At 34.1% G+C, this 14,767-nt stretch overlaps 2 protein-coding genes across 2 annotated transcripts; one reads left to right on the top strand and one right to left on the bottom strand.

Moving 5' to 3' along the window:
- The first annotated feature begins 4,904 nt into the window (after positions 1-4,904).
- On the top strand, positions 4,905-12,126 carry LOC126660257 (uncharacterized). Its single transcript, XM_050353650.2, has 18 exons — positions 4,905-5,178; positions 5,514-5,687; positions 5,793-5,974; positions 6,338-6,443; positions 6,589-6,665; positions 7,143-7,230; positions 7,616-7,805; positions 7,950-8,076; positions 8,509-8,589; positions 8,957-9,058; positions 9,164-9,259; positions 9,350-9,424; positions 9,597-9,716; positions 10,126-10,254; positions 10,428-10,505; positions 11,224-11,310; positions 11,600-11,686; positions 11,792-12,126. The coding sequence occupies exons 1-18, from the start codon at positions 5,124-5,126 to the stop codon at positions 11,840-11,842; spliced, it is 1,905 nt and encodes a 634-aa protein (XP_050209607.1). The 5' UTR covers positions 4,905-5,123; the 3' UTR covers positions 11,843-12,126.
- On the bottom strand, positions 12,097-14,100 carry LOC126660258 (B3 domain-containing protein At3g19184-like). Its single transcript, XM_050353652.2, has 7 exons — positions 13,785-14,100; positions 13,586-13,690; positions 13,412-13,443; positions 13,131-13,299; positions 12,790-12,996; positions 12,379-12,529; positions 12,097-12,304 (listed from the first exon to the last, which is right to left on the bottom strand). Exons 1-7 carry the CDS (start codon positions 13,914-13,916, stop codon positions 12,294-12,296), a joined length of 807 nt encoding a protein of 268 aa, XP_050209609.1. The 5' UTR covers positions 13,917-14,100; the 3' UTR covers positions 12,097-12,293.
- Between the last annotated feature and the right edge of the window lie 667 nt (positions 14,101-14,767).

The raw sequence follows: 14,767 nt of genomic DNA, 5'->3' as shown, positions 1-14,767 counted from the left end.
AGAAAAAATATTTAAACCCTTTAAATTTAATTTTAGACACTTAACTCCTCACATTTCTAATTATTTCAGTACCAGCGCGGGATTGCACCATTTAAAAATATTAAAAATTTAAATTGTCAAAAAGAATTAAAAGAACTAATGTGCTCGTTTTAAATAACTTAGAAGGATTTCTTTATAACTTGTTTCTATTTTTATTAATTTTACAATATATCAATTGAAAACAAGTTGTTATATTATTTATTTATAAAAAAATTAATATAATTATTACTTAAAAATATTTACTGATAATATGGATTATATACTACAATAATTAGTTTAAAATTAAAATATAATTAATTAGTTAACATTTTGGATCATTAGATTTAATATTTATCATTTTAACATCCATTTATTTTTATGAAGATAATTACTATTATCCTTTTAAATTTACAACAGAGTTATTTTTTTATTATTCTTTTTAAAATATAACTATTTTTTTCTTATATTTTAATTCTCTTTAACTAACACCCTTTTATAAATGGGTTTCAGTTATATAAAATATAAAAATTAAAGAGAAATAGTATAAGCGTTAATAAACTGCTTCGGTTGTAGATTCAATTCTCTCCACAAGCTCTCTCTCCAATTATAAAAAAAATAGAAAAATATAAGTTGGGATATAAATTTATGGGGATAATAATAGTAATATGTGCAAAATTAGTAGACATAGAAACGTTTTCTTTTCAAATCACGAGTATAGATTATTGGCCAAACCCATACTAAGGCCCCTGTACTATACGACTTTTATTTAGAAGGCTCTTATCTCGAAAATGTTATCTCTTCAGTCCTTGTACTTGTCATTTCCGTGACTTTAATGCCCTTTTTTGGACGAAATGAAGAGAGTGTGTCTCACTCTCCGTTAATTAACAGAATAATGTGATGTGGCATTCCTTCCTTCACATGGAAGTCTGTCACGACCCAAATTATTGAGCCGCGACCGGCGCTAGGGAATGGGAGTGGTAGCTCCAAAACCCGTAGCAAGCCTGAAAATACATATAAATTTTTCACAAATCAAATCATATTTTATATATGACAATAATATCAAAATACGCACGACCCCTGTTTGAAATATACATCAGAGTTAAAGCGTTTTACAAAATAGAGCCTGTCTATTCTAAACTACTGCGGACTTGCTAGAATGAGAACCTAGTCTCATGACTCATACTACTTCCGAGAATTAAAACTTCGGAAGCTTCGTTCTCCACATCATACCTAACTCAACCTGTAAAAATTGGAATAACAACGGGGTCAGTATAAAACTGAGTGAATACATTTAATTACAAGCAATATTACATAAAGAGTGAAAACGTTTGAAAACCTCTTTATATAGAAAGTATTCTTTTTGGATCATAATTCATACGATCTTACTTCGTATATTCACTCATACCTTTATAGGTCAGGTACGTGTCATAAACTAAGCGGTTATGTTATAGACGTACTTGATATACTTGCCTCATTCTTATGTCTTATGTACGTTTATACTACGTACATACTTGACATGTTTTCTTTACTGTTATAGTTTTGATTATCTTTATTCTTCTCATTAAGTTTCTCTGATTTTATCTTTCTGACATCGATAGCAAAGCCAACCGATGTAATCACTTCTCTGACATCGATAGCAAAGCCAACCGATGTGTTTTTCATATCTGACATCGATAGCAAAGCCAACCGATGTGTTTCACATATCTGACATCGATAGCAAAGCCAACCGATGTGTTTTTAATCATCTGACATCGATAGCCATGCCAACCGATGTATCTGATATCATATCTTAATTATTGCTCTTATCTCATATTGATTCTCGATATATTATACTTGATTTTATCTTCATATGGGTCCCGAGGACTATTATCGAGAATGGATAAGATACAGGTCTCGGGATTCCTCTACCGAGATCAACCTTGTATCTTAGTTCTTATATTTGGTTGTACCATCGTACAAATTCTCGTTTTACGTTTATTATTTAATTATATATTTTCCTTTATGTTGTATTGATCCTTTATGGACCATGACATGCACATTGCAATCTACAATCATACATCTATAACACACGCACATATGGTATTCGTTATAATTAATAGTACGTATGGGAACGTACTATATTTCTTTGTAAACATATGAATAATAGTACATATGGGAATGTACTATACTTTTCTCGTACATATTTGGTTCGATACTTGTATATTGCTTAATCCTTTTCCCAGTATTTTAAACATATATGTTCTTTTCATCTATTTATGTTATTCTTAAAATAACGCAGTACGGAAAGTAATCATTTTCAAAACATACATACATGTACTTTTTCAAACATATATTAAACATATAAGTATTCATATAGTCGTCCGTATATGAAAATACGCGACTTTATGAATATTAACGAGTAATTAAAATGTACTCACAGTGACTGCTATCCAATCTACCGCAATGCTACCAATCTATCACACAGGTTCTATGCATTGTCCGATCTTGTAGCTATTCCAGCTCGTCGGTACGCCCATTACTTATCCAAATTACCTGTACGTTTAATTCATAAACGTAAACTTTAGGGTTTACTTTCATTTCGATGAAGTTTCAAGGAGTTTTCAGGACAATGCGCAGGTGCTGCCTGCACACTGACACTGTTTAGTAAAACGACGATCTCTCCCAATTGAACCGTTGGATCGACATGAAATTTGACAGACGCGTTCCTAAGAGGCAAATCTATAAACTGACCGTTGGGATTTTGAATCTGGCAAGTTTTAGGTAGTGTGCGAACGCACACAATAGGTGTGCGAACGCACACCCTAATTTTAAGGAGTGTGCGAACGCACACTCAATGTGTGCGAACGCACACCCTTACTTTTTAAGGAGTGTGCGAATGCACACTTAATGTGTGCGAACGCACACTCTTAACAGCCCCCGGAAAGTCGTTTTCCGGGGCTTTTCAGCCATCCCGACGTGCTATACATTCAACTATACAAAACCTGCATCTCGGTTTTCATTAAAACGCTATAATAACTTCAAAAACGTTAAATTCGATCCTAATATTCTATATACCTAAAACAGCCCCCTTTTAACCATTTCTAACCAAAATTTTTGAAGATTTACCTTGATTTGATGTTCGGAAACGATAGGGCTTTCGATTCTAAAGAGATCGCCGCGAAAATCGCTCGAATCGGACGTCGAACGGCGAAACGGCGGCGAAACGATCGTAATCGGCGTTTGAAGCTTCTGGAGATCACCCTTCTGATTCTCCTTTCTTCATATTTCAATCCTTATATATTAAGGTTAAATGCTCACTTTGGTCCTTGCTCTTTTTGTTTATTATCATTTATCCTTTAAACTTTTCTTTCGTACGATTTAGTCCATAACTAAATCGATAAATTCTTAAATTATTACTGTTACGTATTATTTATATCCGATAAATAATACGAAGCTCGATATTAACACTTTCCCGTCAAAATCCAATATTTCCATTACCGACACAAAGTGGCTAAATTATCACTTTGGTCCCTGTACTTTATTTTAGACTTTTCTTATTATTTTTCCTTTTAATTTCAATTCTAACTTTAGAATTGAACTGTAACCTTAATTTCCTCATAAATAATTTCCTGAAATCGACCTACTAAAACTTACTTATCTAAATTTTAGATGAAAACTTTCTGATAACGCCACCCTGGCGAATCCAGACTGTACACGTTTTCCAATTAGTTAATCAATTATTTTGGGGTATTACAAAGTCTATGTGGCATAAATTAAAAAGTTTATCTCATATGAAATTATAACTTAACAAAAAAATTGTATTATAAAATAAATTTGATGACAAAATCATAATTTTGCCATCATCTTCTTCCTCCATCTGTTTAACCATCGCACTGCCACTTCTTTTTCTTCCTTCCGACGACATTGTCACCGATGGACAATTCAAATACGATTGTCACTCACCGCGAATCTCTTTTTTCACTCATACCCGCCACCACCACCGCCCTTTACTCATCCGTTTCAATAATGTAAACCTCCATTGGCTTCAAAGCAATCTTTTGTTCGTTGTGACCTCTAGCGACATACACCATGGATGATCTGAGAAGGGAGCCAGCGAAGTATGAACACAAGACAGACTTTAACGCTTTGTGTCTCCACTTTCCGAAAGCTGCGAGATCCAAGATTTGAATTTTGAGCATTCAGTGTTGTTCCGGCAATTAAGGATGGTGATGCTTACAGTAGCTAGGTCAGTTTTTTGAGATTGCAAATCAAAAAATAACAATAAACATACAAATAACACATAATTAATAAATAAAAACAAAAAATTGGCATTATCAGAGTAGAACGAGAGCAAATGACGATCGATGACCCGACGGCGGCTGCCATTAGAGAGATGAGTTCAAAGAGAAAATTGATAAAAGGGAAACAGGGTGTGGTTTTAAGCTAGATGAAATGAAAGTAAAGGGCAAAAATGAGGTGATTGAAAATTAGAAAGCCATGGGTCAAAATTTGAAATTTTACTAACTGTAGGTTTGAGGTGAACAGTGGCTGGGCAATTTGGCTTGGTGAAGAAGACGAAGTGCTGAAAATAAAGTGGAAAAAGGAAAGGAAAAATTTACTTAAAAGTCCTTTTATTTTATGTGTATTTTATTCTATTTATAAGGATTAAAAGTTAAAAAAACCATGACAATTTATATTTTATACTCTCACATAACGCAAGTGAAACGTACTCTCTTCATTCCGTCCAGATAAGGGCACCAAAATTGCGAAAATGCCAAGTAAAAGGATCGGACAGATAACATTTTCGAGATAAGGGCCTCCTGAATAAAAATCGTATAGTACAGGGGCTTTATTATGGGTTTGGCCTAGATTATTTTGAACAAAAAGATAAGAACTTTACATCAAAAAGACAAAAAAGGATAAGAAGTAAAGAAAGCGAAGTTGTGGGCACATTGATTTCCTAACCCAGATTTTATAGTAACGACACACTACACGCCGGCCGTGTCATCATCATTGATCAACCATTCATGACTGTAATCATTTTTTCCTATCTGCTTATATAGCCTTTCCTTTTCATTGATTACTTCCAAAAACAAAAACTCAAATTCTACAGAGAACCCTCTTACATGGAGATCAAGCCTGGTTTGTCAGCTCTGCTCACCGGTGCTGCATCTGGAATTGGTATAAATTCTCCATCTTTTTTGTTTTTACTGTATTACAATTCATTAACTCAAGGTAGAACTTACAAGTTGTAGCAGTAGCTTCTGCTGCTGCTGATCACGCTTTTGTTTACAGAATTTACCTGCTTTATTGTATTGGGTTCTCTTTTCTTTTACATTTCTAGTCCTTGATTTTGATTCTTTGATCAATTTTGGTACATTTATAGTTTGATTGATGTGCTTTAGGAAATCAAAGATTGATACTGTGTTGCAACAGTCATATAATTCTGTTATTTTAGAGAATTGAAGTTTTTGGAAGTGTATGATTGATGTAGCATTCATCTGTTTACATTTTAGGGAAAGCACTTAGTTTAGCTCTTGGGGAGAAGGGGGTATTTGTGACTGTGGTTGATTTCTCTGAAGAGAAGGGTAAGGAAGTTGCGGTTCTCATTCAGAAAGCGAATGCTAAGTTCCATTCAAACTTGGAATTCCCCACTGCTCAGTTTGTGAAATGTGATGTGACCAACACAAGTAAGTTGGAATACAGGGATTTCGGTTTTTCTCAAGGTTAATCTGGTCTTTTTTTTTTCAGTAACACACCATGTAATATTGTTGCTATTTTCCTGATATGAATAGGAGATTTAGCTGCTGCGTTTGAGAAGCATGTAGCAACATATGGAGGGCTTGACATCTGCATCAATTGTGCTGGCATCGGTACTTCAACTCCATTCCACAAGGATGAGACTGACGGCACTCGTTCTTGGAGGCGTACTGTTGATGTTAACCTGACTGCAGTTATTGATTGCACCCGTCTTGCGGTATAAATAAAAAAACTGGATTTCTTATGTTGTAATGCTTTTACTCGGGCTGTCAACTACATTCCCACGGCATCGTTCGGGTGGTTGAAAGTGTCAAGTTAGAATTGAATAATTGAATACTAGCTGAAGAACCCTACTATGCTAAAGAAAAAAACTCAACTATTTGTTTTAACTTGATACTCTTTCTGCTTGCTTATGGTTTTTACTTCATATCTTTACTGAATATTAGTTATTACTATCGCACATATTTCTTTAAAAGTTATGCTCCTACAAGCATCCTTCCATGATGCCATCTATTCATTGTTCTTGACTAGCCAGTTGAACCCTTTGGTGATTAACCAACTATCTGCAATTCATGAACAGATAAATGCTATAAAAGATGCACAAAAGCCTGGAGTCATTATAAATCTGGGTTCTGCTTCCGGTCTGTATCCAATGTTTAATGATCCTATCTATGCTGCTTCTAAAGGTGTTCTGCTACCCGTTCTTTATTCTTTCTAATTTTTCCATTCCATAAAGCAATAATTAATCAAAGAAACACTTTGATCATATACTAGTACTCAATATTTAACACTTGGATACTTAAAAGTTTTTTTTATCTCTTTTCCTCTCAGGCGGTGTTGTTATGTTTACTAGATCACTTGTCCCATTCAAACGCCAAGGTATTCGGATTAATGTGCTTTGCCCTGAGGTAAGATGATAATGCAAATATTTATGGGCTTCTAGCTGTACTATAATCGTTTTCTCTTCTCTAGTTCAGTTGGAGTTTCTTTCCCAAGGTTTTAATAGAATGTATTGCCCTCCACTACTCCTTTTTTCTCCCCAGTGCCCTTCTATTCACTTCCATTTATTAATACTCATTGCAGTGTACTGTAGACAATTATCAAATAATCTCATAAACAGTTTAGAGTTTAATCCATGTAGCAATGAACATGTATTGTTATTTCCTACATTTCTGTGGAGGACATCAAGTTAGTATGCATCATCTAAGCTAGTTCTGATTTCTTGGTTTAGTTTCTCCTCTTTCTTTTGGTTAGAGTAGTCAATCTTTCTTCTCATTATTAATCTGATGCTGACTTGAAACGTTCCAGATTCATCTATCATATATGAGTATACAGGACCTGCATTTTCTATATCATTTATATTAAAAAGAAATAATTGGATGCAGTTTGTTGAAACTGATATGGGTTCAAAGATTTCTCCAAAGTTCGTGGATATGATGGGAGGCTTTGTTCCTATGCAAATGGTGATCAAAGGTACAGTTTCCGGTGAAGCTTTCCTACAAAGAAGTAACTATAAGTTTAGAATTTTTTTATATATTATAAGACCACATTTAATGCTTGAACTTCCTCAAATCTTTTATAGGTTTGTGATTTCCTTTGGTATTTTTATTATTGACTTGGAGTTTTGTGCGTGTCGGTTTTCTATTATAAACTGTTTGTTTGTTGTGTACTTTTTGCTATATTATAAAGAAATTACCTTCCCCAACATTGGTTCAAACAAACAGGACAGAAAAATGTTTCCCAATATGCTGGTACACAGTAATTAGTGAACCTCTCCCTTTCTTTAGTTTCTTTAGTTTTTCTTTTGCTTTTGTTCCCCTCAAGAAAACTATAGAATTCCGACAGCTGTATTTTTTAGGTGCTTTTGAGCTTATCAGCAATGAGAACAGAGCTGGTGCTTGCCTATGGATTACAAATCGCAGAGGCATGGAGTATTGGCCCTCTCCTGCAGAAGAAGCAAAATATTCGGTGGGTCCTTCTGCCTCCAAGAAAAGGCTGCCATCTATGGGCCCAGTAGATGTACAGCTTCCTCATAGCTTTGAGAAAATGTGAGATCATCTCTTTCTAAACTTCCTGCTTATTTTTGTTCGTCAAATACAAGTTAAACATGATTTACTTTCGCTGCATATTAACCTTTCCCTTTATTTGAATGCATTTTCTTACTAACACATTTTTATTTTTTTTCTCTTCAGCGTTGTCCATACCTTAAGTCACAATTTCCGAAGTGCTACCAGAATTGTGCATGTACCACTTCGTTTACCCATTGGACCACATGAAGTTCTTGTGAAAGTCATTTACGCTGGTGTAAATGCTAGTGATGTAAGTATAAACCCACCTTGAAAAGATTAGCTGGAGTTTTAAATTCATAACTTATTCTTCTTAATTTTTATCTATGTTCTTTATCTATGTTGCATCAAGCTAAGTCTACAAATTCTGATTGGTTCAGTAGATGACCGACTCCTTGCTGTAGTTATGCATCTCAACATATTAACTGGCTTTACCTAGTTGCATGAGTGACTGCAGCTTCGTGTTGGTAAAATGAGTTATTGGAGCTGTTGCTCAAGTTTTCGTTTGACAAGGTTTACTTTGCTTTACGTAGATGATTTCACAGTTATCAAGCATCATTACAGCAAATTTATGTCTTTCCTTTTAGTTACGACATTTTCGTTGGTGGTTTACTAGCCTCCGAGTTTATACACATCAATTTCTTATCTGTATCTTGACAATAACTTGCTATAAACTTGCAAACAGGTAAACTTTAGCTCAGGAAGGTATTTCAGTGGTGACGACAAAGATATTCAATCTCGTCTTCCATTTGATGCTGGTTTTGAGGTGCATAAAAGAATACAATGATGCAATTCGATGTGATGACATTCTGTGTTTGGCAATCATAGTAACAAAGGAATCAGGGGTGAAGCCTGAAATTATTGAAAAGGGGGGAAAATTTTTATATATTATAAATTCAAAATGTCATTTGATGTAATTAGAAGATTATGGTCGTCAATACATTAATAGAAAATAGTCAAATATAATTCTTATTTAATTCATATGTTTGTTAGTTAAGAAACAATGAATGAAAAGAATATTACCACCTAACACAAGGAGTCGCTTTGCCCCTGAAAAGAATATTACCATGACTGCTAGCTGATCATCTTTTCTATTTCCTAATAAATTCTTGTTCTTTTTGTGCTATTCTCAGGCAGTGGGGTTAATTGCAGCTTTGGGAGACTCTGTTCGTCACTTGAAAGTCGGCACTTCTGCTGCAATCATGACATATGGGAGTTATGCTGAGTTCACAGTGGTATACTTTCCTAGAAACCGTTCTTTAAATGCCTCGAAAATTTTTCCTCATTAAAATCTTCTTTTACTGCCTACTTTTTTGTGATATATAAATTGCTTGATTTAGGTTCCTGCAAAATATATCCTTCCTATCCCAAGACCAGATCCTGAAGTTGTCGCCATGCTTACTTCAGGGTTAACAGCGTCAATTGCTCTAGAAAAGGTTGTGGTTTATCCATGCACTCAAGCTGGAAATTGTGCAAGTATATATTAAACTCTTGAACTCACTCTGTATCTCTCATGGAACTTTTAGGCTGGACAGATGGAATCTGGAAAAGTAGTACTTGTTACTGCCGCTGCAGGAGGGACCGGACAATTTGCTGTTCAGGTTAACTTCAAATTAATCTCGTAATAAATGAGTTTACTTTATGCAGTTTACTGTCATCTTTCTTAGATGCCCCTTCTTATAAGTCGTAAGATGAGTATTTTTTTCTTGTTCTTTATATATATTTCCATTTACCTTTGGATTTTAAGTACATATACAAATTATAAATTTGCAGCTTGCAAAGCTGGCTGGAAAGAAGGTAGTCGCAACCTGTGGAGGCAAAGAAAAAGCAATGCTTTTGAAAGAATTTGGAGTTGACCGAGTCATAGACTATAAAGCTGAAAACATCAAATCTGTATGCATCTGTACTCCAAACTCGTGCCCTTTCATTTTACCATTCTGTGTTTTGTCTTATTCAACCAACTTTTGTGATAATTGGCCAGCATCTAGCATCAACACAAACACACTTATTATTTAGAAGTTGTGTAGAATTCAGATATACAAGCATCTTCAAACACAAGTTTAACTCCAATGCCTTCTTGCCATTAATTCTTAATACCAAGTAGTCTGTTCCTTAGCGGTTTCTATCGATCATATGAATATTTATAAAGGGGTGGTATCTTCCAAGTTGAGTAAAATGAAGTTGAGAATTGGTAAAATCAAACATTTAAAATACTTATAATTGCATAAGATACAGTGGGATTTAACTGTAGGGAATATTCTTCTCTAGAGTTAGGAATACTTATCATTTTTTGTGCTTTCAGGTTCTAAAGAAGGAATTTCCTAAAGGTATTGACATCATCTATGAATCTGTTGGTGGTGACATGTTTAACCTCTGTCTGAACGCCTTAGCAGTACATGGACGACTTATCGTGATTGGAATGATTTCACAGGTTGTTTTTCTTTAGCAAGTGATTGGCATTTGAGTAGTTACTGTTTTTTGTTCTTCTCGTAAATTTACTTCTACTCGCATCTTCACGATCAATCAGATCCACCATTTTGGTGTTCCTTTTGTTTGTAGATTATCACTGTCTGTCTTTGAACCGGCTTTAATATTCTTTGTCAGTATCAAGGAGAACATGGATGGACACCATCAAATTATACTGGACTCTGTGACAAAATTTTAGCTAAAAGCCAAACTGTGGTATGTAACTTTTTTAGGGGCCGTTTGGTTCAAGGTTGGGAATGGGAATCGGAATGGGAAGGAATGGGAATGGGAATGATTGTTTTCATTTTTTGTTTGGTTCAAAGTGTAGGAATGGGAATGAGAATGGGTAAAGTTTAATAAAAAAATTATTTATTATTTATTAATTTTTTTTTATTTTTTTAAATATTTTTTATATAAAAAAATTATATTTTTGAAATAAAATATTTTTAAAAAAAATTAAAAAAATTATTTTAAAAAAATTAAAAAAATTATTTTAAAAAAATAAAAAATATATTTTTTTAAAAAAATATTAAAAAATATTATTTTTTATTTTAAGTATATTTTTTAAAATTTAAAAATAATTTAAAAATAATTTAAAAATAATTTTTTGAATAATTATATATTTATTATTTATCATTATATTTTTTTTTAAAATTTTGATTCCCATTCCCAAAAGTTCATTCCCATGGGGTAAGGGGGGAATGGGTGATTCCCATTGAGGGGGTAATCACATTCCCATTCACTAGTGTAATTTGACAAAACAAACACAAACAATGGGAATCATTCCCATTCCCATTACCATTCCCCCTTTTTTTTGCCCAACCAAACGGCCCCTTAGTACTTTTACATTACATTTTTTTCTTGAAGGAAGTAAATAACATTGACATTTATGGGTTTTGGTTCATTTAGTTATTTTTAACAATGTTTTCTGCAGGCTGGTTTTTTTCTAATCCAGTATGGTCACCTATGGCAAGAGCATCTGAACAGACTTTTTGATCTTTTCTCTCAAGGAAAGCTAAAGGTGATTGTTTCGGCAGTACAATGGAGAGAGCTTGCATGATATAAATTTTGCTCTTTTCCTCTATATTTTAACGAGATTACACAGAAACATTGAATGAAGGGAATGCCAAACATAATATTTAACAAGGGTAGATTACAGATATATAGTTTTGAAGTTTCACAAGCGTTTTCCAAAAATATAAAAATGAAACGCGAAACGTAGGAGTGGATGGGTTTTTGTGCTATATAGATCATATGAACATTCTCGACATGAACTGATGAGATTAATCCACTCTTATACAATTGAGCAGATTTCCATAGATCCAAAACGATTTGTGGGTGTGAATTCCGTTGCAGATGCTGTTGAGCATCTTCACTCAGGCCAAAGTGTTGGCAAGGTATGCATCGGTTTCCTGTTTCTAATTCATCCTTATCTTCTGCAATTCCGTTTATAATTGTAAATATAGATAGATTAATCGGCTCTATGATACAAATTTCTACAGGTGGTTGTGTGCATTGATCCGACATACAGCGAAAAAATGGCAAAATTATAAGCAATAACTTGAGATTAAGCTGCGTCTCATTGGAAGTTGAGAAGCTTCATTTAAATAATACGAAACCAGGCAAAGTAAATTGTATTATTTTCAGAGCTTATTCTGACAGATTTAGAATTGGTTTTTTCATCATAAAAAAGTTGTAACTTATAGCAATTTACACGAAAATAGCATCGAGTACCGATAAGGTATAGCTCAGTCGATAGTAGAAGTGCCTGTGAATTGTCAAATTCGAGTTCCGGTGTCATAGTCGATGAATAAAGAAGAAATTAGCATTGAGGTAATATTTGTTTAGAAGTTAATTAAGTTATAATGCATGATTTTTGAAGCTTACAAGATCATGGAATGTATCTCAATCTTTCTTAACAAGGGCTTAAACTAGCATTGAGAAAATATGACCTTGTGTTGAAATGCCAAAATATGTCTCTGTTCATCTATAAGTTTATAGAGACTATTTCCTTCCTGCAGAATGCAATAAAACGAATCAGAACTCAGAAGTAGAATCATAAATGGAAGCATATGAATTGTGTAATTACTTGGTCTGAGTCTTTTGGCACTTGTATCCACCGGCTCGACATCTGTAACCTTCTCATCATCTTCAGTCTCTGCATTGCTAATCTCTTTCTCTTCAATAGCTTCCTCTTCATTTTCATCATCTCCATACTCATTTGCCCTTATAATGAACACCTGCAAATATCGTAATCATAAATATAACTAGTGTTTTAAACACCAAACTGGTAGCCAAACCCTTCACAGTTCAGCTAGTTAAATAAAGAACTTGACAGTTTTTATAGTTAAACCGGTTTACTGTTTTTTGTTCGAGTAATTTTTCCATTTAAAGAAGTTGAACCGGAAATCTTGTTTAAGAGCAGAATCGAACCGGAGTGACTTCCAACGGATGGTCCGGGTTCTTAAAACATTGTGTATAATATAAGTAGGGAAATGACCTTAAATTCTTTACGGCTGACTAGCTGGAAGACCAGAGCATCCCCATCAACTAGTTTGTGATCAATAGCAAAGCCTCTCCATCCAGCACTAAGACCAGTTTTATTAACAAGGTACTTTGATTCGGATGAATCTCCATTCTCATCCACCAAAGTCAAATATTCATCATGACGAGGAAGATGATTCTTGCAAAATTGAAATGGCAGTCCCTGTCAAAAATGCCATACAACAACCAACCATCAAAATTGCTAACAGTCGAAGCAAAATCATATCTTCCTTCCTATATGCAAAATCATCTCTTCAACTTTTAAGATAATACTAAACAAGCAAGCGATGGACTCACCAGCCAAAATCCTCCGGTGACATGAGACTGAAGCATGGGTTTCACAAAGCTTGGGATATCAGGTTCTAAACCTGACTGCAGTTTTTCTGCTCTATCCAATGCATACGCCCTCACTTCATCGGACGCGTAAATCCGATTAAGCAAATCTCTTCGTTGATAACTGAAGCTCCTGCAAGTTTAATACATGGCAGCTATAATAGAATCCACAATAAATCCATAACTTATCAACTAAACAGAAAAAAAAACTTGATTTATTTTAGTCATGAGATCAAATGACAAACCTTCTCGGTCTCTCCATAGGTTCAGGTGCCATCTACCAGAAAATCAAAGAAAAAGAAACACCAAAATCAAACTCACTGATCATATCAAAAAATGTTTAAATTATTCATTAAAACATAAGCAATAATAATAAAAATAAAATAATCAATTTCACAAGCAGAATTATAGAAACTCACTTCTTTGTAGCTAACGGAGGGCTTGTCGGAAAACCGAGAGGATCTTCTGACCGGTAACAAATCAGCCGGAAATCTAGGAATCCTTGGTTTTGAGTGCCTTTTCATCTGGATAAACATTATAGTCATAAAAATATTCAATAATCACAGATCGAAAAATTTGACAACAACGAAAATTTATTAAGTAATAATTTTTTGTTACCGGAGATTTGTTAGGACTGGATGTACGGAGATCATCGGACAGCACTTTCAAGTTAAGCTCCAGCATTCTTTTCTTGTTCTCTTCCAATCTTTGCAGCCGTATTTCCTCATAGTTCGATTTTGAAACCACCATCTTGTTGTCGTTACTATTTTCTGATCTGAGGATTTTCTCGCCGGAGCTGAGAGGAAAGCTGACGAGTGACCGTCGGGTTTCTTATTTACAGACTGAAAATTGGTGAGTGACGACAAGACAGTTTTAAGCGCCACTATGTTTTATTTGAATTTCAAAATGGGCTTATTTTCCTGTCAGAGTTGCTACCAGGTAGCACGGAAACGGAAACGACACGAAACAGACACGCGAAAACGGCATTTTTTTAAAATGAAGGACACGAAACGTGGGGGAAACGTGTAAATAATAAAAATATAGGGATATATTTATAAAATTAAAATTATAAAATACTATATATTTTAAATTTTACTTATACATTTATGCCAATTAATTATATAATAAATCAAATATAAATGCAACGAAAATAAGAAAATAAGTTATATCGTGGATAACGTGCACAATAAAAATCATGGGTAATTGGTTCAAAATATAATTTGTTGAGAATTTTTTAGATTTTTTACAATTTTTTTATTTTGTTTATTTACAGAAACGGCCCGAAACGTTTCCTTATAAGTTTCCGAGAGTTTCTGAGAGTTTCCGGTTTTCGAAACGTTTCCGAAACGGGACACGCAACTTCATCGAAGTTTCCGTGCTTCTTAGGCTACCATCATTCTTTTTCTTTTCTTTAATAGTGGGTGATATATTAGTGGGTTATTATCTTAAAAAACTGCATCTTTTGCGTTTTTTTTCGTTTTAAGCGCATTTTATCAAACATGGGATCCTACATTCAGTTTTTTAAAACTTTTCATCTTATAGCTTAGCGCCGTTTTAGATGTTCTTTCTGCAAAAACCGTTTTAAATGACTACAACGACAT

This window comes from Mercurialis annua, linkage group LG8 (assembly GCF_937616625.2).
Source record: "Mercurialis annua linkage group LG8, ddMerAnnu1.2, whole genome shotgun sequence".
NCBI lineage: Eukaryota > Viridiplantae > Streptophyta > Magnoliopsida > Malpighiales > Euphorbiaceae > Mercurialis > Mercurialis annua.
Note: the sequence above shows the minus strand (reverse complement) of the source record. Positions and strands in the feature narration are given on the sequence as shown.